This window comes from Vigna unguiculata, chromosome 6 (genome assembly GCF_037176805.1).
Source record: "Vigna unguiculata cultivar grain cowpea cultivar isolate G323 ecotype 2 chromosome 6, ASM3717680v1, whole genome shotgun sequence".
In the NCBI taxonomy this organism is placed as follows: domain Eukaryota; kingdom Viridiplantae; phylum Streptophyta; class Magnoliopsida; order Fabales; family Fabaceae; genus Vigna; species Vigna unguiculata.
In genome coordinates, this window is record NC_140797.1 from 40,393,667 (window position 1) to 40,417,012 (window position 23,346).

General features: G+C 31.9%; 2 protein-coding genes and 2 non-coding genes across 4 annotated transcripts; 3 read left to right on the forward strand and 1 right to left on the reverse strand.

The window, feature by feature from the left end:
- Positions 1 to 9,872: 9,872 nt before the first annotated feature.
- Positions 9,873 to 9,944, forward strand: TRNAQ-CUG (transfer RNA glutamine (anticodon CUG)). Its single transcript has one exon. It is a non-coding gene; the product is annotated as a tRNA-Gln (tRNA).
- A 101-nt stretch (positions 9,945 to 10,045) lies between these two features.
- Positions 10,046 to 10,117, forward strand: TRNAQ-CUG (transfer RNA glutamine (anticodon CUG)). Its single transcript has one exon. It is a non-coding gene; the product is annotated as a tRNA-Gln (tRNA).
- Positions 10,118 to 10,203: 86 nt separating this feature from the next.
- Positions 10,204 to 13,419, forward strand: LOC114187044 (zinc knuckle (CCHC-type) family protein). Its single transcript, XM_028075147.2, has 4 exons — positions 10,204 to 10,574; positions 10,755 to 10,860; positions 11,715 to 11,805; positions 12,144 to 13,419. Exons 1-4 carry the CDS (start codon positions 10,272 to 10,274, stop codon positions 13,138 to 13,140), a joined length of 1,497 nt encoding a protein of 498 aa, XP_027930948.1. The 5' UTR covers positions 10,204 to 10,271; the 3' UTR covers positions 13,141 to 13,419.
- Positions 13,420 to 13,771: 352 nt separating this feature from the next.
- LOC114187226 (protein DEFECTIVE IN MERISTEM SILENCING 3-like) lies at positions 13,772 to 19,072 on the reverse strand. The gene is made up of 6 exons (XM_028075411.2): positions 18,845 to 19,072; positions 17,900 to 18,017; positions 17,519 to 17,747; positions 17,092 to 17,283; positions 16,336 to 16,656; positions 13,772 to 14,217 (listed from the first exon to the last, which is right to left on the reverse strand). The coding sequence occupies exons 1-6, from the start codon at positions 18,863 to 18,865 to the stop codon at positions 14,046 to 14,048; spliced, it is 1,053 nt and encodes a 350-aa protein (XP_027931212.2). The 5' UTR covers positions 18,866 to 19,072; the 3' UTR covers positions 13,772 to 14,045.
- Between the last annotated feature and the right edge of the window lie 4,274 nt (positions 19,073 to 23,346).

The following is a 23,346-nucleotide window of genomic DNA, read 5'->3' on the forward strand; positions in this document are numbered from 1 at the left end:
ATCATAGAAATGAGATCTGAATACTATTCCAATAACAAAATCCTATATATATATATATATATATTTTAATAAGAACATTTACGTTTAATTGGTTGAAAATATGATTAATGTTAAATGTTTTTTATCCCACAAACTAAATCTAAACTTGAAATACTCATTTCACAAATCAAACCATTTACTTTGCACACACACGTCAATAATGAATTTAATACGTGATGCAACATATAACTTACTTTACAAGTAAAGATGAATATTTAATTGAAGGAGTCAGAGATCGGGTTGTAAAGAAATTGAGTGTAATTAATGTATTTAATTTATGCAGAAATTGGAAGCATAATTATTCTTACAAGTTTTGCATGATCGTTTGTTTGATAATATTTAGGATTTGAATAAATTTGTAAAGTTGTCATCAACAAATATGTATTGTTGGAAACTAAATTATAAGCTGTGGACCACAACAAAAATGAAAATCATGCTCCAATGTTTATAGGGTTGACCTATTGATGTATTGGTGATTAAATGTCCAAAATTCCACCAACTATTCTAATTATGTCACATGGATTGTGATTTATAATCTAGAAGCATATTTGTCTATTATATTAAAAAAAGTATCTTGCTACCTTTATGCCAATATAGATTATGTTATTAATATAGAAACCTAATGTTTACTGTTTTGACCAAAAATAGATATAAGTGAAACTCATATGTATTTTCTTTTATCAATAAAGAATGAATAAATTAAAGAAGAGTATTTATGGGATGTTCTAATCCTTTAAAAAAAAATTAATAATTTGTATAAAATGATACAAAAGTTTGGCATCAAAACCTTACAAAATATGACATTCAATAATCAAAGATCCATCAAAGATTAAAAAGATTCTAAAAAAGATATACATAAAACTAAAACAGTAACCATAAACTTGTTCTGCTGTTTCAAAATATACAATGCACATGCATTCTAAATCTTCCATCTTTCACTTCACTGCAATTCGTGATTATTTTCTTAATCTAGAGGATAAAATGAGTTTAGGCTTATAGAAACTTAAACAATTACAAACAAAAGCATGTGACTAGGACATTTGATTGGATGTGGAGGGATTTGGTTTTGTTCATGTTGCTTTTGATCGTGGGTGATCGATGATAACCTTTTTGCATGTGAAAATTAAAACTTAAGTAAAGTTCATTCAATTTAAGCGCAACATAATCCCAATAACATTCAACATGTTATTTAAAAATTAATCTTTTTACATATTTAGTTATGTAGGTTTAGTATTGATTAGACTCTTACCCAATGCTATGTATTATACTAGACCTACCTATTACTTATCTTGATTTCATTCTTAACCTGCTATCACAAATATTTGTGTAAAACTATACACCATTTTGTCTTATATTAATAAATACTTAAGATATATGTGAATATTTTTTAAAAATATTATTAATATTATATCAGTTTATGTTTTATTTATTAAGAGATAAGTAGAGAAAAAAAAATAAACACATGCTTTTTCAGAGATATATTGGTGTTTTATTTATTAACAATAAAGTCGACATAGTTTTCATCTATTCTCATTTACTCTTTTGATTTAATATTTTTATCCAACTCTTACCAAAAGCTGATTTGCATTTGATGGAGATTTCAGAACATGGGCCATCCATGATTCATTCACCTACCGTCTCAAAATAAATCTACAAAATAAAATATTATATCTATCAATCGAAGACTAAATAGTATAGTCTATGTCACCGTCTTCCTAAAATTATTGTTTCATGCTCCAAGATTCTCGTGACTTTCTTATCCGTAATCTCACCAATTGTATGATGCAATTTTTTACATACATCTATTCTTTCATTTTCTTTCTAAAATAAATGATGCAAATTTTATTATTCAAATAATTATTTTAAAAAATAAATTATGAAATGTTATTTAATTTTTTATAAAATAATTTTAATAATATTGATTATGAAAAATGTCATCTATAAAAAAGTAATATTTCTGCATAAAAAAGATTTTGATACCGACGGACGTTATAACTAAATGTTTTTCCAATTTCTTTACTGAATAATAATATTTTTTATAGCAGTAGACAAAGTTCAAAGTTTTTTATATGAATTAAAAATGATAATAAATATATAATTTTTACTAAAATATAAAGTCAAAAATTATTTAATTTAAACTAATAATTTTTTCCTTTTTAAACTAACTTTTTTATTTTCATAAATATCTAACTTTAAAATCAGTACTGTAAAATATTCTAGATAGGCATTTAAATTTTTAAAATCTAATTCATACAAACATAATATATACAGAAGCGAATTCATAATATATTAAAATTCTATTATTTTTATTTTATGTATCCACTTTAGCTTCACCCCTATGTATACTATAAATAATAATTTTTATTATATAAATAATTGTTTTATATTATATGATAATAAAAATTATTATTTATTAGTAAAACACGTTAATTATTGCTAGTATAGCTATAAAAATATACAGTTTTGTAAAATTATCCTTAAAAATATTAAAATATAATTTTATGAAAATAATGTTAAAAAATACATGCAGTAATTTTTAAGTAAAAAAATTAATTATGTATTTTATTAAATAAAAAAAGAGATTAAATTATTGAATTAAAAGGACTAAGGTAAAGAATGATTTGGTATACTCATGTAACATCGAATTTGTATTTAAGGACATGGATTTGAGAGAAAGTAAATGAATGGATTTAGAGATAAAGTTGATGTTATTTTTTTTTTTTAAATTAAAGGGTGAAACTAGGGTATTTAATAAGTAAAATTTATAAAATCAATAATTACGTATACTCATGTAACATGTATTTAAGAAAATGGATTTGAAAGAAAGTAAATGAATGAATTAGAATGGATTTAGAGATAAAGTTGATATTGTTTTTTGTAAAGAATCCGAGGGTGAAACTAAGGTATTTGAAAAGTAAAATTTATAAAAATATATTAATAATTTCACTTATGTAATTGATGTTAGAATTATTACCTATTGTATCATTAACCCTATGTGTAGGGTGTTGAGTGTGGGAAACTACCTACTGCCGTATCTACTATTGCATGTAATCATGTATAGTATCTTAGAGTAGTCTTTTCATATGTACTTGCTTGCTTCATTATAAATAGAAGAGGAGGAGAGTGGTACTGTTGTCCACTACTCATATTTTAAAGTCTCAGTCTCAAGTTGGTATCAGAGCGGGTCGATCCCGCTCTGGTTTCTGTCTCATCTGGTCCGTCACCGCTGTCCGCGGTTGATCGCCGTTAGTCACCGCCGCTGTCCGTGGCTGTCTAAGTTCGGTTAACCTCGTTTCTGAACTACCCAACAGTGTCAAACAACTTCTCAACACTGTCCGCCACTGTTTGCGTCCTCCGCCGCTGTCCGCCGCCGTCCGCCGCCGTCCGCCGCCGTCCATCGACGCAGTTCCGTCCGGAAACCACCGGATCTGAACCGCCTCTCCGCGCGACAGCCAACCCCGCCGGTGTCGCAGGCAGCGCCGTCGCCACGCGCCTCCACGCGCGTCTTCTCTGTTCGCTGCAGCCAGGCGCGTGCCGCCCACGCGCCGCCTTCCCGTCGCTTGTTCGTCGTCGCGCCACCTCCGTCTCCGTCGCCGGAGCCGCCTCTACCCATTTCGACCATCAAATCTCTGTTCCGGTGAAGTTCAGTAGCACCTCTTGTGGAAATCGTCCCTTTCGAATTCGAAAATCATCACTGTTTCACTGTTTTCGTCACTGTTTCAGTAGCACCTCTCTGTTTTTGTTTATTCTCTTGATCATATCATGGCCACTGGAGGAACTGGGAGTGCTATTTCATTCTCCGGAAGCCCCTGCATTACGTCCGAGAAACTAAATGGCCAAAATTACTTATCTTGGTCCGCTGCCGTCGAGATGTGGTTTCTCGGTCAAGGACACCACGAACACCTTGAAAAAGATGGCAGCCACGTACCTTCTGAAAAAGCTGAACAGTGGAAACAAGCGGATTTCCAACTATGTGCTCTATTGTGGCAGTCGGTGGAACCACAACTTTTGATGTCCCTACGGGCCTTCAAAACTTGCCACTCGTTTTGGAAGCGAACTCAGAATATCTATGCAAATGATATTCAACGCCTCTATGATTCGGCGAACAAGTTGGCATCTATGAAAATGACTAACCATGATATGATGTCATTCATGAATGACGCTCAAGCTGCTGTGGAAGAACTTCGAATGTTCTTGGAAGTCGACTCTCTAGATGAAATGAAGAAAAAGCTTGACAAGTACTATATGGTAATGATCCTCCGCGCTATACACCCAGACTTTAATCATATCCGAGATCAGCTTTTGACCTCTCATGAGGTTCCTTCCATGGAAACTTTGATCTCCCGCATGATACGTGTTCCAACTCTTCAAACTCCAGAAACTCTTGCTGTAATGGAACCATCTGTCATGGTTGCCACCCGAGGAAGAGGAGGTCGTGGAACTCGAGGAGGTGGACGTGGAGGTCGTGGGCGACCTCAGTGTACGTATTGTAAAAGGATGGGTCATACCCAAGAAAACTGCTACACTTTACATGGATTTCCTGCCAAAACAGCCAATGTCTCCCAGGCAGAGACTACTGACTCCAAGTTCACTGAGGACGAGTATCAAGAGTACCTACGCCTCAAATCCAACAACTTGGCACAATCATCTCAAGCTCCAAGTACATCAACTGTTTGCATCTCTCAATCCATGGAAGGTCACAATTCATGGGTAATTGACTCTGGTGCTTCTGATCACATTTCTGGTAATACCTCCTTGTTCTCAACCATTTCATTCCAAGAAAAATCTCATTTTATAACCCTCGCAAATGGTTCTAAAACATCCTCAAATGGAGTCGGTCAAGCCATCTTATCTCCGTCCTTAAATCTAAAATCTGTCCTTTTTGTCCCTAATTGTCCTTTCAATTTAATTTCCTTAAGTCAGTTAACCAAAACATTGAATTGCTCTGTAACCTTCGATAACAAATCTTTTGTTATACAGGAGCGTGGCTCGGGGAGACGGATTGGAGAAGGATATGAAGCGGGCGGATTATACCATTTTGGATCTCGTCCACGTGTGTCATGTGTTGCAGCCCCCAATCCTAAAATGTTACATGATCGGCTTGGTCACCCTCACCTGTCCAAGTTAAAGAAAATGTTTCCTGAACTTAGTCGTCTCCAGACTTTAGAATGTGAGTCATGTCAACTAGGAAAACATGTTAGATCTACCTTTCCTAAAAGATCTCAATCAAAGTGTACTTCTAGTTTTTCTGTCATCCATTCCGATATCTGGGGACCTAGTCGTGTCTCATCTTTTGGCTTTAGGTATTTTGTTACTTTCATTGATGAATATTCGAGATGTACTTGGGTTTATCTTATGAAAGATCGTTCTGAATTATTATCCCTCTTCACATCCTTTTTGAATGAAATCAAGAATCAATTTGGTCAAGTAATTAAAATCTTAAGAAGTGACAATGCCAAAGAGTATTTTTCGTCTGCTCTTTCTAATGTTTTGAGTTCCCATGGTATCCTGCACCAGTCTACTTGTTCTCATACGCCACAACAAAATGGTATAGCAGAAAGAAAAAATCGACACTTAGTTGAAACTGCTCGTACCCTTTTGCTTAGTGCCAACGTTCTTGTCCATCACTGGGGAGATGCCATCTTAACTGCAGGTTTTCTTATTAATCGGATGCCATCTTCCTCTCTCAATCATAAGGTCCCTTTCTCCATTCTGTTTCCAGGCAATCCTCTCTTTCACACTTCTCCTAGAGTTTTTGGTTGTGTATGTTTTGTTCATGACATGTCTCCCGGGTTAAACAAGCTTTCCGCTCGCTCTCTCAAATGTGTTTTCTTGGGCTATTCACGACTTCAAAAAGGGTATCGATGTTACTCTCCTGAAACCAAGAAATATTACATGTCTGCCAATGTTACATTTTTTGAACAGACCCCTTACTTCTCTCCATCTGTTCAAGACGTCCATGTCATACAGCAGGTCCTTCCTATTCCTGTGGTTGAGTACAATATTTCCAATGTCCCTGTCCCTCCAAGTCTCGACCAAAGTTTTCCTGAGCCATCATCTCCACCTATTGATTCTCTCCAACACAGGACACCGACGAATAGTCCAGTTGTTCAAGAACATGGTGAATCCCCTACTTCAGATTCTTTTCCCTCGTCTCTTGATCCCACGACTCCTGGTGAAGGTGATTCAGGTTGGCCCATTGCTCTCAGAAAAGGTACTCGTTCCTCTCGAAATCCACATCCCATTTATAATTTTCTTAGCTATCACCGATTATCGCCTTCCTATTGTTCACTTTTATCCTCAGTGTCTTCTGTTGTTATTCCCAAAAATGTGAATGAAACACTTGATCATCCTGGATGGCGACAAGCCATGATTGCAGAGATGCAGGCTCTTAAAAGCAATCATACTTGGGAGCTCGTGCCCCTCCCTTCGGGTAAGAAGGCTGTTGGTTGTCGATGGGTGTATGCAATTAAAGTTGGCCCCGATGGTCAGGTTGATCGACTCAAAGCCCAATTGGTTGCAAAAGGGTACACTCAGGTTTATGGCCTTGACTATTGTGACACCTTCTCTCCCGTGGCCAAGATGACTACTATTCGTCTCTTCTTTGCAATGGCAGCAATTCGTCACTGGCCTCTTCATCAATTGGATATCAAAAATGCCTTCCTTCATGGTGATCTTGAGGAGGAAGTTTACATGGAGCAACCTCCTGGGTTTGTTGCTCAAGGGGAGTCTGGTATGGTATGCAAATTGCATCGATCTTTATATGGCCTCAAACAATCACCACGAGCTTGGTTTGGAAAATTCAGCTCCATTGTTCAGAAATTTGGGTTAAGACGCAGTGAGGCAGATCACTCAGTCTTTTACAAACATACCTCTCCTGGGAAATGTGTCTACCTAATAGTATATGTTGATGATATTGTTATTACAGGAAATGATACTACTGGAATATCTCAACTGAAGGAGCACTTGTGTAAACATTTTCAAACCAAGGATCTCGGAAGCCTCAAATACTTCTTGGGCATTGAAGTAGCTCAGTCAAAAGATGGAGTTGTAATCTCTCAAAGGAAATATGCTCTTGATATATTACAAGAAACATGTATGATTGACTGCAGACCAGTAGAGAGTCCTATGGACCCAAATCAGAAGTTAACAACAGAAGAAGGCGAATTATTCTCCGATCCAGAGAGATATAGGAGGCTCGTTGGAAAGTTAATTTATCTCACTATTACGAGGCTTGATCTATCTTTCGCAGTTGGAATTGTTAGCCAGTTTATGCAGACTCCATGTCTTGGACATTGGAATGCCATCATCCATATTTTAAGGTACCTCAAGAAGGCTCCAGGACAAGGTTTGCTATATGAAGATAAAGGAAATGTTCAAATCTCTGGGTACTGTGATGCTGATTGGGCAGGCTCTCCTATTGACAGACGCTCTACTACGGGATATTGTGTCCTCCTTGGAGGAAATGTTATCTCTTGGAAAAGTAAGAAGCAAAATGTAGTGGCTCGATCCACCGCTGAAGCTGAATATCGGGCAATGGCGTCTCTCACGTGTGAACTCATATGGGTAAAGCAATTTCTTCGAGAGCTTAACTTCTGTGAAATTCAGACCATGAAGATGTATTGTGACAACCAGGCTGCTCTCCACATTGCATCAAATCCAGTGTTTCATGAGAGAACTAAACACATAGAAATTGACTGCCACTTTGTTCGAGAAAAATTGATGACCAAGGAAATTTGTACTGAGTTCGTTGGGTCAAATGACCAACTTGCAGATGTGTTGACCAAGTCATTAAGGGGACCTCGGATTGAGTTCATTTGTTCCAAGCTTGGTTCATACAATTTGTACGCTCCAGCTTGAGGGGGAGTGTTAGAATTATTACCTATTGTATCATTAACCCTATGTGTAGGGTGTTGAGTGTGGGAAACTACCTACTGCCGTATCTACTATTGCATGTAATCATGCCTAGTATCTTAGAGTAGTCTTTTCATATGTACTTGCTTGCTTCATTATAAATAGAAGAGGAGGAGAGTGGTACTGTTGTCCACTACTCATATTTTAACGTCTCAGTCTCAAGTATTGATAAAAACTAAAATTTTAATAGAAAAAATTAAGATTATAAAATTTTTCTTTATATTAAAAAAAGTAATATGAAGTGATATTTTGATGAGTTAAATATTTTGATTTAAAAATTGTTTTAATAAAAAAATTAATAATAATAATAATAATAAATAAATAATAAATTTTATTTTTTATGAAAAATTTAAATATGAATTATTATTGGTGTTAAAAATATGATGACATGTTGTATTAATTTTTTTTAATAATGATTTAAAAATTTAGAATTATTGACCGTTTCATCAACCAGGATCGTCTCAAGGATAAAATCAGTCGCTTTAGGCCTCTAACAAAAGAAGACTTAAATCAAATTTTATTAATAATATATCATTATTAATTTTTTATTTATAATTTTTTTAAAGAAAAGAAAGCCTCAAAATATATTTTTTTACTAATATATCAATATTAAATTAATTATAAAATTATGTTTAAGATAAAAAAGGCCTCAAAAGAATATTTTATTACTAATATAGTTCTATTATATTAATTATAAGTTTATGTTTGAGAATATAATTTAATTAAATTTTTATTAGTGTATGTTAAATTTTTTTTATAATAAAAATAGTCATTAATGAGTTAAAACCTTCATTTCGTGAATTATAATTTTGCTTACAAAGAAGATAATGATTAACTATTTTTATTCTCTTATAATTTTATTTTTTTTCTTTTATTTTTCTATCTTATTGTGACTTTTGTTGTCTTTCTTATCTTTTTCTAATAATCATTTATTTAGGATATAGGCATATTACATTCCTTCAATCTAATATTGTTCGTGTATATCAAATTTTTATCCTCATTTTTTGTTAGTACATTTTTTCTTTCTATTTGTGTTGTTGTAGTTTTTATTCTGTTTTAGATTTATACTAAAATTAAAAATGTGTTTCGGTATTTTTCGATATACGAGTTTTAAAAACTTTTTTAACATATATTTTGACAATAAACTGAAATTTTCCTACAAAACTATCAATTAGATTAGTGGTTAGTATTTTGATGGATAATAGATTAATTAGAGCATAATTTAAAGTTAGGTTTTCTATAAACAGATAATTTAAGTGGGAAAAAAAATACTTACTATCGAATTTAGAAGAACTTGAGTTTTACAAAAAGAAATAATTTGATGAAAACATTAAAAATGAAATTGTAAAATCTTTCCAAGAATCGTTCATAATTAATTACTCTTTAAACATTTTAAATTATATGAAGATATTTTTTGTTTTTATGTAATGTTAAAAAATTAAAATCATTAGATTTGTACATTTTTTATGAATCAAACCTAAAACCCCAAACACCCTGACCATGCTTCTCATCTCCACGACCTTAACAGTTTGAGTGTGATGATGCAACAAAAGTTGGGAACACTCACACACTCGTCACCCACCCACACTTCCCATACCATGAACCACCATCACCCTCTCTCTCTCTTTTGATGGCACATATAAGGATATAATGGTAAAAGTACATCTTATCCTTGCAAATTTTACAACTTTGACGATATGAGATTATAAATTTATTTTTTCACTTTCTTACAAATCAGCGTATAAAAACATGATCTACATCTACAAATCCATCACTCCAAATAATGCAATGTGTATTCTCGAGTGTTAACTAAAATCAAATATTCAACATGTCTAATATAATTTTATCAATTACAAATATTATTTAATGCAAGTACACGATTACGAAATATTGAAATGTTAAAAAAGTCAAAATTGTAAGGTTCCATGGTCTAGTGGTTAGGACATTGGACTCTGAATCCAGCAACCCGAGTTCAAATCTCGGTGGAACCTCTGGTTTTAAATGTAATCTTTTACTACCTTCATGATTTTTGTGAGACACAAAATTAGTTCAAACAAATAATATAAATATGTTAAAAAAACCAACATTGTCAGGTTCCATGGTCTAGTGGTCAGGACATTGGACTCTGAATCCAGTAACCCGAGTTCAAATCTCGGTGGAACCTTGTTTGCTTTTTTTTTTTTTTTTTATAAATATATTTTTATTTTTATTTTTTATTTTTTTATATTCATCCTCTCCCTCTCTATCACACACACAACACAACATATATCTGGGGGCTGAATCAAAAATACAATGATTTTCTAATTTCTTTTACTTTTATGAGTATGGAATCAGAAACTCAACGAAAAATAGAGGAAACAGTGTTGGACATACTGAACAAATCCAACATGGAAGAAGCCACTGAGTTCGGCATACGGCTCGCTGCCTCGGAGAGACTCGGTATCGACCTCTCCGACTCGATCAATAAACACTTTGTTAGAAGCATAGTTGAGTCGTATCTTCTCTCCATTATGGCCAATGGAAAGGCAGAGAAGAAGGAAAATGTAGTGAAGGTCGAGGCCGATGAGGAGACGGAGGCGCTGAAACTGAAGAGGGAAGATCCTGAACGTGTTATTTGTCATGTAAGTTCTCCTTCCTCCATATTCAATAAAAGCCCTAAAACCTGTGTTTCTTTTTGTTAGGCTGGATCCTATGGTTTAAGAATGTGTAATTGGTGAAGAGCCCAAATCCAATTTGTACAAATTTACGAACTTGTTGACGGTATTTAATTTTTGTTTTTAAATTTTGTTTGATTGGTCTAGCTTTCGAGCAGGAGGAACGTGTCGGTGAAAGCATTCAGAGGGACATCACTAGTCTCATTTAGGGAGTTCTATATGAAAGATGGAAAACTACTTCCTGGTTCTAAAGGTGATTACATAATCTTTTGTTTACTCATGTGAATTTGCTGTTCCCTGCTTTATATAATGCTTCTTCACACTGTAAATTTTGCTGGAATTTTAAATTTTGTGTTTGTATGTTGACCATGGTCGTAGTTTTTGCCAAGTTAACCCTATTATCGTGTAAAAAACTCTGTGTTTTTTATCTTGCTAGCCCAGGGTAAGATATTAGTGTGAATATTATTGAAAAGAATGACAAAAAATCAGTTATAGTCAGTGAGAGCCTTGTCTTTGATGGGTCTTTCGAGGGACTGTCCCAATGAGACATGAACCAATTCATATAAGGGGTTGAAACCACCTTCAACCCTAAGACCTAAGACCTTAAGTTAAGACAATTGGTTTGTCCGAACGGTTTTTTTATTTTGCAAAACAACACAGGTATGAACAACATTACAGTATCTTTTCCCAAGTAATCAATTAATTTCATTATTAGTGCACACGGATACCAATAGATACCCAACACTACATTCCTTTTAGGTCATATTGATGTAAAGAAAACCACTATGGCAAAGTGAGGAGAGTACATCACTTGTTCTTGAAAAATTTGCAGAGGAGGCTACATTAGAAGAAATAATATTAAAGAATCTCATGGTCAATAATATCCTTGAGATTTTACCTTTTAATGTCTGATGATTTCACTTGATTAATGTAACTAAAGTCATCTAATGAGACAAAACTAAAGTCATCTGATTTAGCTTTAGAGGATCATTACTTGAGTTTATGTGGCTCTGTTCTGCTGAGAATATGGTTACTCTGTCTCGCTGAGAACTTGGTTAATCTGAATTTTGAAACTAAACATGTCCTTTTTCCTGTATACGATTTTAGGCATAAGTTTACCTTCTGAGCAATGGTCAATCTTCAAGAAGAGTGTTCCTGCAATAGAAGAGGCTATCATAAAGATGGAAGGAAGGATCAGGTGAGTATGCAATAATGTGATAATATGAAAGGTTATGACTTCCAATGATATTGATCATGTAGTTATTGAAATGTGATGCCGTGGAAATTGCTGAGTGCATATGCTCAGAATTTTTTTTTTTTCTAGTCTCTTGGTATACTACCAACTATGAATTTATGATATTCTTTATTATAAGTTTAGTTGAAGAAATTTCTGTGTTCTTTTTTTCTGGAAGGAAAACATGTTGCTAGGTATTTAGGTATGCAGATAAATGTATGGTAAAAATTGTTTTATAACTGCAGTAAAAACATTTATTCATAGGCTAGTCTAACCTAGAACATGTAATCAACATAATGTAGATCGGAGCTTAATGGTAAGCAAAATGAAGATGGGTCAAATTCGGTTGTCGCGGCTGCTCCTCTTGAGCCTGTTATCCCTGTTGCTCCTCTTGAGCCTGTTATTCCTGTTGCTCCACTTGAGCCTATAGTCCCTATTGAAGTTGTCCGTTTTGATGGGAAGAATTTCCATTTCTGGGCTCAGCAGATCAAATCACTATTGAAACAATTAAAGATTGAATATGTACTAACTGAACCATGCCCGAATGCTGCATTAGGGGAAGGTGCAAAGGCCGAAGACATTGCTGCAGCCAAGGCTGCAGAAAGGAGATGGTTGAATGATGATGTAGTGTGTTGTCGCAATATCTTGAGCCATTTATCCGATCCTCTTTTCAACCAGTATGTGAACAGAAAAATGAGCAGCAAGGAATTATGGGAAGAGCTAAAGATGGTTTATCAGTATGAGGAATTTGGAACCAAGAGATCTCAAGTGAAAAAGTATATTGAATTTCAGATAGATGATGAAAAAACAGTGATTGAGCAAATCCGAGAACTAAATGGCATTGCAGATTCTATTGCTGCTTCTGGAATATTCATTGACGATAACTTTCATGTTAGTGTCATCATTTCAAAGCTTCCACCATCCTGGAAGGACTTCTGCATCAGGTTATTGCGTGAGGAATATTTACCTTTCTGGAAGTTAATGGAATGTATACAGGTAGAGGAAGAATTTCGGTGTGGAGTGCAACGAGGGGGTGAACATTCTTACAGTATGGGATTTCACCAGGGCAATAGAGGTGGTGGACAGAGGAGGGTTGACTATAAGCCACTAGGAATCTGTAGGAATAGGCCAGAAATCAATGCCAGGAGCTTATCCTGTAATATATGTGGCAAGAGGGGACACATTTCAAAAAATTGCTGGAGAAGAACTGACAGGCAAACTAATGAGAGGAGAGCAGAAGAGGATGTGAGCACACCTACCACAGAAGTTGATACTCTGCCTTCTATTCCTACCGAGTAAGTTTGTACGAAAACATGCTTTGTATTTTGATCAAAGGCACATAAATCTACTTTTTTAGGGCAGGCAAGTGAGTTTGATATTTATGTGACAGGGAAATGTCTTTGAATTATAGTAGTTAGTATAGTGTCCCCTTTTCATTTTTTTAATATAGCAACTTCATTTAGTGCCAGATACCCTTGATGACTTTAATTTTCTCAAACTACTGACTAATTGATTTAGTGTCCTCCATGATAGGACTCTACCAATTTTGAATTAGTAACAAATTTATTGTGCGCTCTACCAATTTTGAACTATTCTATTGTAGCAAATTGATTCTGGACGATAGTGTGGGGTTGTGTAATTGCAGTGGACAAAAATATCAAATGACTTTGGTTATGAAATTTGTAAATTATTTCTTGTCTTTTAGAAATAGTTCTCGTCAACCGAAAAACATGGTTTTTCTCAATTTACTTTCACAATAATATTAAATCTTACATAAACTTCTTTTTTTGTGTGTGAAAAGAACTATATATCATAATCAATTGTATCAAAATTAGAATTTTTAAGTCAATTTTACTGAAATTAATTCAAAGAAAGTTCCACATGTTGCATCATCTTAATCAGAGAACGATTTGGAAATGGAAGAGAAGACTTATGAAAATAAGAACTTGGATGTGCTCAACACATTTAATTTCCAAGAAAGTAGAAGTGCTTAGCAAGTTGCATCTAAACCATCCAAGGTTTCTCCTGACTGGAAATTAAGAATCAGATGTAAGCAAGCATAGGTACTTGTTTAGGTTACATAAAGAAGTTCACTGTGTCGTGTCTATTTTATGCATACATATCCACAAAATTAGTAGCTGATACACAATTAAATGTGGTTAGTTAGTTGTTAACATTGTCTTGCAAAATAACTTGAGGTTCGCCTACTGAAGATTCCCTTTTCTATAATCTAATAATTGCTGCTCTCTGTGCTTATCTGCACTAAGTTTAGATGTTTCCCAATTCAGCTTCCTCACTGCCTCTTCAGTTTCAATGTAGTCTGGAGGTACACCAGATCCTCCATAAATTAAAGGAAACTTCACTTCTACATCTTTCCTGCAGCAGGAGAGTTTTGTGAAAAATGTCATTCATGATAAGGCCAAAAAAAAATATATCCAGAGTGAGATGAAAGCGAGGGAAAGAAAATAGTGCTTTAACCAAAAAAAAAAAGAATTATTTCTTGTTAATGTAACTATATATTTGATGATGATCACACCTCAGAAAAGCATTACTTTTGATCATATTCATAATGCGAATACATGGTTAATCTTCCATTACCTATATCATAACACTGTTATAGCTTTCCCTCTAAATTTAAAAATAAAAATTACATATTTTCCCCTCGAAACTTATCCATTTGGTACCATAGCAGCTCCCCAATTAAAACTGTCAATTACCGATCCATTGACATGCATGGTTATGTTCATTTCAGTTAGTTTCTACCTTTTTTGCAAGTTTAAAAGTTTGAATGACCCTCTACGAAACTAGCACTTGGTACACAGCTTTTTTTCGGTAGTTTGTACCATTCTTTAAAAAACGTCATTAGAAATATATATATATATATATATATATATATATATATATATATTAATTTAGATTATCTGCTAGATTTCTTTTATGTTCCTTTTATTGTGCATTTAAAATACATACATTAATAGACACCGATTCTTATACTTTAAAATATATTAAAAATATATATATAGACCAACATCACAAAAAGAAAAACCTAGCAGAGAAATCTGAAGCTTTTGCACGTTACTAACCACAAGTAAGTTCTTTCAATGCACGTTGCTAACCAGAAGTAACGTTCTTTAAACTAAAGTTCTTTACAACGCTCGTTTCAAATTTTCAACATCTACTACTAGTTTGCTCTTCAACAAAGTTATTAAATCTCCTTTTTAAAATTTTCCTACATAAGACATGATTTTATTATTTTTAATTCATGTTAGACGGTAAAAGTTTCTTATTTAGAATCGTTTACTAAATAAAAATACTGACAACGATAGACAATAAGTTATTATTATCACTATGATACTCTTTATATTATATAATTTATTTCAACTATTATATCAGTTACAACATTCTTTTACTATTTCAGGATTATAGTTCAACACATTAATATTGAAAGATGGTATATTTTAAATATCTTTCGCATTACATTATGCATTTTAACTCCATTTTTACTTATTTTAAATATCTAATGTTTATCTAAAAATACATTAGTTTTACTTTATTTAAAATTTGAACAGAAATACTGTAAATAGTATCAGTTAGTTTAATGATAAATAGACAATTTGAAAAAATTGACAATTGAAAACAATACATATATTCCCAAAGTAATCTATAACTTAAAAATATTATACAGGTGTAAAAATAAAACTAGAACACCCTCAAAATATATTTTACCAATAAAAATATATTTTTATCTCAAATATCATACAAACATGTCCAATTATGTAATTTACTTCTATAAGCTCCTTTAACTAATAATTTCATCAAATACTTTTGCCAAATATGTCTCATAATATACTACTATGGAAAAAAATCTTTTTTCATCAAGTAGAACATATAAAAATTGGTGGGTTGTTTTTTTCTGGATTAAATGTGTTTTTAAGTCCTAAACTTAAACACAAAATTAAAATTTGTCTGTCTCAAACTTTAATACATTTTGGCCTTCAGACTTTTAAAACTAATTGGATATAGTAATTTTAATCCAATGACGTTAACTTTTGTTCTAGGTTGACATTTGAGTTATTTACACAATTTATCACGTCCCACCTCAAATGATAACCTATAATAGTGTGTTTAAAATGTAAAAAATGTTAACGTTGTTTGATTAAAAATAATATGTTTATTCATTTTTATAACTTGAAGACCAAAATATATTAAAATTTGGTATATAAACGAATTTTAATTTGACAAGTTTAGACTAAAAACAAATTCAACCCGCATATAAAAAAAACTAATGTGTAAAGCAGACTATGCTCACTGTGGGGATATAAATCAATTGGATGAAGTATCAACTAAATAAAATTCCCCTAGGTCATTGAAATGAGCAAAATTGAACTACTGAAATATTTATCTTAATCAAACCAAAAAGAAGGGAATAAAATAAAAGTAGAATCAACCAAATCAAAGATGTAATAGAAAGGGGAAGTTTAATTTGACACTGACCTGCTACCGAGAGCAAACATGCCACTTCTCTTAATGATCCCACCATCCAGTGACAAAGCTCCTTCATGAATGCATGGGAGAGCATGCAGCATTTCGTTCCGGGTTTTATATATTTGTAGGCGAGAAAAAAGTCCATAAAACAGTGTCTCTCTAAGACCATACCCAATCTCAGTAACAAAAGATAAATGTTTTGAATCCAAATGGATCATGTTCACTGCATAATCCACAAACCCACTTGGGCACTCCCCATTAGGTAATCTTGGCTTTGGAAGATCCAACTTCTTTTGTGGATCATCCGCTACCAACCCTCCAACAAAGGGCCTGCAATAAATAACAACAACCACAACACTGCTTTAAAAATTATGATCAAAGAGGTTCACATTCCTTCTAAATTATGCATGACAGAGATTTTTGTTTTTTCGAAGGCAAATGTCACTTGTTAATGTGTCAGATGGGACAATGGTATTTAACATCAGAATTCTTTTATAGTCATTTGACACCATAGAGTGAAGGATAGTGTCAAATGGATATAAAAGAATTCTGGTGTCAAAGTACTGTGTCAGATTTTATTTGCAGATATTTTTCTCCCCCTTCTACTTTTCACATCTTATAAAGAGAATAATAGACAAAAAGGCCTGCACATGGCACACAAATTTAACCATAAATAGGATCTTTATGTCTGTCTCTCTTTATATGAACCTATGCTGCTAAAAAATGTGACAAGAGGAGCTAAATTTACATAATTGTCAAACTTGCCTTAAATCTGCAAGAGATATGACAGAAAACCTGCCATTAATTCTCTTTCCAATTGAAGACCCTATGCCATGCAATCCAGCATTACAGTTTATCAAGCCTTCATTATCATACTTCTCCAGTGCATTGATACCTTCATAGGAACTGCACACAATCGCAAGCATTGTCTCCAAGCCCAGAAACTCAGAAAGGATCCTGAATTTAGACAAAACCGAAAGTGTTTTTAGTTAAATAGTTGTAATAGATGCTTCTTTCTCTTGTTCTAAGATTCACACCAGTACTGGTGTGCTTGGAAATTTCATATCAGTATTAATGACTGTATTAAAAGAACAATGAGACTCATGTTCTAAATCTGAAAATTAAATGAGACTACAAGAGATATAGATGGGTGTTAAAAATTTGAAAATGAAATAAAATAAATTATATTAACCTGCTAAGATCATCACTCTCAACTTTGCCAAGGGTTGCAACAACTCCCACAACATCCTTTGTTAAGGTCAAACTCGATGTCTGAGCATTACCTTTTAGCCAACTAAACACACCAGCAGCAGAGTTTTCTTTCTTCAGTATCTGTTCCATTGTTTCCTCTTCAGTATGAAAGGAACCATTTCCACTATCTGATGTAATTACATTATTTGAATGGTACTTTGCAAGACTCACTAAAAATTTCATAAGCAAAAAACATTGGAGTGAGTTAAATAACAAAAGCTTGATTAAAGTGTCTCTCTCAACTAATGAGTAATGATACGATGCAGTATTAAATCGAGCAGTTATTTAAAATTCTAAAAACCAGATTGATTTCTAGACATACCTTGCAAGTCAAATATTGATTCAGCTAACTGGTTTGATTGAGAATTAAGGAACTTAAGGTTATCTTCGTGCTGTTTGATAATCTTAGATCTCTCTCTGATGTCATCGTTTAGATTCAGCTGAAACAGCAAAAGAACATGACGTGGAAAAAATTAACATCATAAAAAATGTAAAGCACCAGAACAATTAAAACATTTAGGCAACATAGTAACATGAAGTCATCAACAACACTTGGTTCAACCCACTTTCAGATTCTCAACAAATATTACATTCAGTCATGGGTTCTTCATGGGACTTTTATTACTCAATCAAATAACAAAATGCAGGTCCTGCAATCAAAGGGTTTTGGCTGCAACAAACAGTAAAAAAAGTCATTCATAAAAAACATGGTGCAAAGACCCTACTATATCCTTCACTGGAATCAAGTATCTTGGTTTTCTTCAATCAATTTATCACAAAATCAACAGAAGAGCCATGCCCCCAAATCAAATCATGTTTTGTATCACCAACAAAGGTTTCGAAAAGCAGTACTCTATAAAAACAGTATCTTTCAGAGTTTTCACACCCATAGTTGCAGCCAATTAACCTCAACAGAGTTCTCTTATAATTCAATAGATCGCGAAGGGCCGGTAACAACCATTCTTACACACACAAATTGGGTCTCCCAAAGTCCCTCATTATGTAGGAATTTAAAGAATATTAACCTATGATTTAAAAATTGAGGAATAAAATGGAGAAAACTCCAAATTTTGCTGGACCAGAACCGAAAATACTGAACTTGCTGCACAACCTTTTAATGGCAAAAAACCAACCTTCGTAGGAAGTTTTAACCTTTCGCATTAGCTTCATTCACGTTAAGATTTAGTTCATGCAAATAACATAAAAATTAGAGCATAAGATATTACATAGAAAAGCAAAGGAAAAATGGTACGAAAAAGAAGCTCACCGTGTGGTTAAGCTGAGACATAATGAAACCCTGTTGTTGTGTTGTGATGACTATCCTTCTCTCTGTCTGCTCTGCTCTGCTTTCTTTCAAATTTGTCAAATTCCCAAACTTTGCTATTTTGAATTGTTAAATATCAATATACAAAACCAAAGCATAGCAGTTAGCAGTGGTACTTTCGTCATTTTGTTAAAGTTCTCTGACATCTGAACCCTACCTCTCATGCTTTAAATGCTTCACCCAACACAGTTCCGAATCCAAGCTTTTATCTTTCTGATCTTTTAAGGCTGTTTCGCTTGCCAACATTTTCATTTACATTTAAAATTAAATAACAGTTATCTCATTATTATTATTATTATTATATTTTTATTTTATTTCATACTACTATTTAATTTTTTTCTTCTAATTTATGTTAAATCAGCAATTACTACATTTAATAGTGATACATTATATAATAATAAATGACGTGGATTAATTAAGATTACCTGTTGACAAAAGTAAATGAATATGACAAAAGTAATATATGACATGGGCAATGAATACTGCTTCGTGTCATCATACACTTGACAAAATAAATACATTTATTTCTTTTCTTAAATATGATCAAACTGAAATTATTCAATGTAATGTGTGCGTTTATTTTTTTATAGTAATAATAAAAAATTTATTATTATTATAAAATTAAATATAGATAAATTTTATAATTTTATTTTAAATAATTTTTATTTATTTTATAGATTATTTTTTAATAAAAAATAGTTAAATTTATAAAAATGGTTAAATTGAAAAAACTATTAAAAATGTAGTTTAAAAAATAATGTTAATAAAATAATTATTTTAATGTAAAACATAAATATTAAAAGATAAAACTAAAAAATAAATATAAATACTTAAAAGTAACAAATTTCTAACTCAAGCTAGTTTGTTCCTCATCACTAACTCGATTATAAACTATACCTGAATAATAAAAAAATATAAAGAATCAAGTTAAGAAACAAACAAGGAAATGTAAGAGGTTATCTTAACCTCTCTTTATTGTAAGGTGGTCAAACGTTTTTAAAGAAGCTTCAACTATATTTTCAACAAGTGATGTAAGAGCTAAAGTCATTCCAATATTCTTCAAGTATATCAATCATAAAAATGTAACGAACACAAGATTTTTTAAAATTATATTTCTATCGTAAGTCGATTCTTAATTTATGTTCAATTTAGTTTTTTTTTTCTGTCACTAATTCAATCATCCTGTCACTAATTCAATCATCCTTTGTGAAAGAAGATTTAATTTATTTATATTTAAATAGCTAGCTTGATCTTTAATCTTTTGTTTGTTTGAAATTTCATTTATTGGATCTTGAATCACATCAAGTGAGAGATTACTAATTTTGTTGTCAAATCTTTTTGTTTCTCTAAGATTTTATTTTAGTAATATGTTTGTTATAAATTATTTTTTAATCAAATAATTTGGAATTATATGATAATTCTTGGATAAATATTTGTGATTTAAGTTTATGTTATTAATTATTTTAAAAAATTAAATGGGATGATAAGTTGAAATCTTGAACTAAATAGATACAACAAACTTGTTACCTTTCTACAAAACATTACATAAAACAATTTTATCAAAAAAATTATATTTAAGATGTTACTTGAGTGATATTTAAACTAAAATCTTTAATATATCTATATATATATATATATATATATATATATATATATATATATATATATATATATATATATATATATATATATATATATATATATATATATATATATATATATATGAAAATAATACATAAACCAAAATAATAAAATTGTATATGAAATAACTCTAAAACTAAAATAATTTTGTTTCTTGACAGTGAGAGTTGACATTTTATTTATAAACAAAATAATTATAAATGGTCTATTCTCTAAAATATTAAAAAATATTCTAGTTACAAAGGATAATAACAAAACACAAAAATAATAACTAAAATATCTCATAGATTATAAGATGTGTTAATTAAATCAAACTTCTTTAGGTTTAATTCTTAGACTTTAGATTAGCCATTAGATGTTCTATCTATCTTCAATTATTGGATCTAATCTTGGAAGATCGAGGCTATACAAAATATATAATACATAATTTATATTGTTTTGTTAGTTGTTCAACTAGATAAGCTAATTTTAATTGTTGATTTTTTTTTTTTCAAATAGATTTCATAACAAACAAAAATTAAGATGTAATCATGAAACCTTCTTATAAATAAACTACCTTGTCAATGTTAATTTTATGCAGACAAAATTTATATTGAGATAAGCGATGATAATTTATTTTTCAAAATATTTATAATTGTTTCCTATTGAAAGCTATAAATTATGGAAAAATCACAAATATGACGCAAGGCCTAAGAAATTATTATTTAAAAAATTCAATTAATAATTTAAAAAAAAAATGTGTTACATAAGATATTTCTCACACTTATGGTTTGAAACAATAGGGAAATCATCACAACAAAAACATGCATATAGGTGCTCGAAAAGTGAAATATGTTATTGGTGAAAAAATTCACAAAATCGTTTTTTAGTAACAAAATAAATATTTGGGGTTCTTCACATCATTTGCAATTGAGGTAGCTTCTTCCTGCACCTCTATATATTTCGTCATGCACCCTCATATAAGATAATCTTATTTTACCTTTTTTCAGATTGAAAAATCTCAAACTTAACTATTTGGAAGTCATATTTTTTTCTTAAAAAAATAACTTTTAGTTTATGTAATTTGAAAGTCAAATGACTTTTAAATTATGTAATTTAGAAACCATTTCTTTCTTAATTATTTTTTACTTTCAGATTATATAATTTAAAAACCTTTTAAACTGTGTAATCTGGAAATCATTTTTCACTCTCAGATAATCTAAAAAGGATAAAATGGAAAACTTCTTTTATATATAGGGTGTAGGAAGAATAATGTAGAGGTGTAGTAAGAAACTGCTCAAATTGAGTCATAAAAAGGTGTTGTTTTACTACTACACATAGTTCTTTAGATTAACTCCATGTTTTGTTTTTATGCACCCTCGTATTTTCTTTCTGCACCCCCATGATTTCTAACCCTTGTTGTAACTAATAGAAAATGATAGTCTAATATTTTTTCCGTATTTTGACTGTAGTTTTAAATTGTGTAATCTGTGATATTTTAGATGATACAATTTAAAATTTAAAAATATTTATTTTATACATTATAAATTGTTAAATTCAATTACGGATATCCATAATGTATTTCTATAGTTTGAATTGTACAATTTGAAATATAAATTTGAAAGATGACAGAAAGCCTGAAACGAAACTAGAGTTTTAAATCATTTTCTAATATAAAGCAACTAAATCATTTCAATAAGACAATGGATGCACCAAGAAAACACGACGATGCAGGAAGAAAATCCTTTGACTTTTTTTATGATTTCAGAAACACTTTAAAGGTACACATCAAATTGGATTGGATAAGAAATGGTAATAGTAAGTAAATATGGTCTTTGATATTACTTTTATTATTAGCAACAACAACAAATGCATATTTATTTTCTTGATATTTAAGTTCATGCTTAATTTCTACAAAATTGCAAATAAGACCCTACTTGTTTAATTGCTTTGGATTGAAGTTGATTGTGAAACTTAACAACTTGCTTTCGTGCCCACAAAATATCTACGTTTATGAAGTTTTAAGAAAATTTTGACAATGATATTTTTCCTACACAACTGACTTTTTTAAGAGATAGTAACAAAAAGAAGATGAAGGAGTGGGTTAGGTTAGGTGCTACCTATCCCAAAAATTAAAACGAAGAAAAATAAGAAACACATGCGAGTAATGTTCCTCGTTTAACTCGTCATAGTAGTGAGGATATATAATTTGAAGTCCAATTATTTTGATTATCTAAATCAGTGGTAGAGACATGCATTCACCATTGAATTTGAAGCAACCATGGAACCAAATTAAACTGGATGGGACAGCCTAACGTGTGGTTTTGTGAAGGAGCTTATGAGGTCAATCATACCCACTTTCCTTCCTCATATGGAATCAAACATTATTTTCTCAGTTTATATCTTTGTTTTTGGATGGATATGGATCCCACACCTTGCTTTTGAAGTTAATGTGGATATGCATGCAGAAAAAAAAAAGGGACATATATTGATAGAGCAGTGACCACCACCACACATGGCATGTTTTCTATTTCAGATTTTATTACACAAAACCAACCCCACATCCCATCCATACAACTAATCCTTCACCACCCCCAAAGAGAAAGGACAAGGATGCTTTAAACATTGAAGATTAGAATCATCATCCAAAGTGGAATAAAGGCTATGTTGCTGCCACTTGAGGTATGGGCAACGACCAAGTTCAGTTACGACCACTGCCTTTTCGATCCTTATTTCCTCACATTTTCTCTTGTTTCAGGTTACTCTTCATGTACGTGTAACAATGACAACAATAATACTATGCATGTTTCAGCTCCCCATGTCTT

What these genes read in the sequence shown, in the direction of transcription:
- LOC114187044 (XM_028075147.2), top strand. Translation starts at nt 10,272, where the DNA reads ATGAGTATGGAATCAGAAACTCAACGAAAAATAGAGGAAACAGTGTTG. An exon ending in CTGAACGTGTTATTTGTCAT is followed by an intron (nt 10,575 to 10,754) that starts GTAAGTTCTCCT and finishes TGATTGGTCTAG; the next exon opens with CTTTCGAGCAGGAGGAACGT. An exon ending in AAGATGGAAGGAAGGATCAG is followed by an intron (nt 11,806 to 12,143) that starts GTGAGTATGCAA and finishes AACATAATGTAG; the next exon opens with ATCGGAGCTTAATGGTAAGC.
- LOC114187226 (XM_028075411.2), bottom strand. Translation starts at nt 18,865, where the DNA reads ATGTCTCAGCTTAACCACACG. An exon ending in ATATCTCTTGCAGATTTAAG is followed by an intron (nt 16,657 to 17,091) that starts GCAAGTTTGACA and finishes TATTTATTGCAG; the next exon opens with GCCCTTTGTTGGAGGGTTGG. An exon ending in ATGTTTGCTCTCGGTAGCAG is followed by an intron (nt 14,218 to 16,335) that starts GTCAGTGTCAAA and finishes CTCCTGCTGCAG; the next exon opens with GAAAGATGTAGAAGTGAAGT.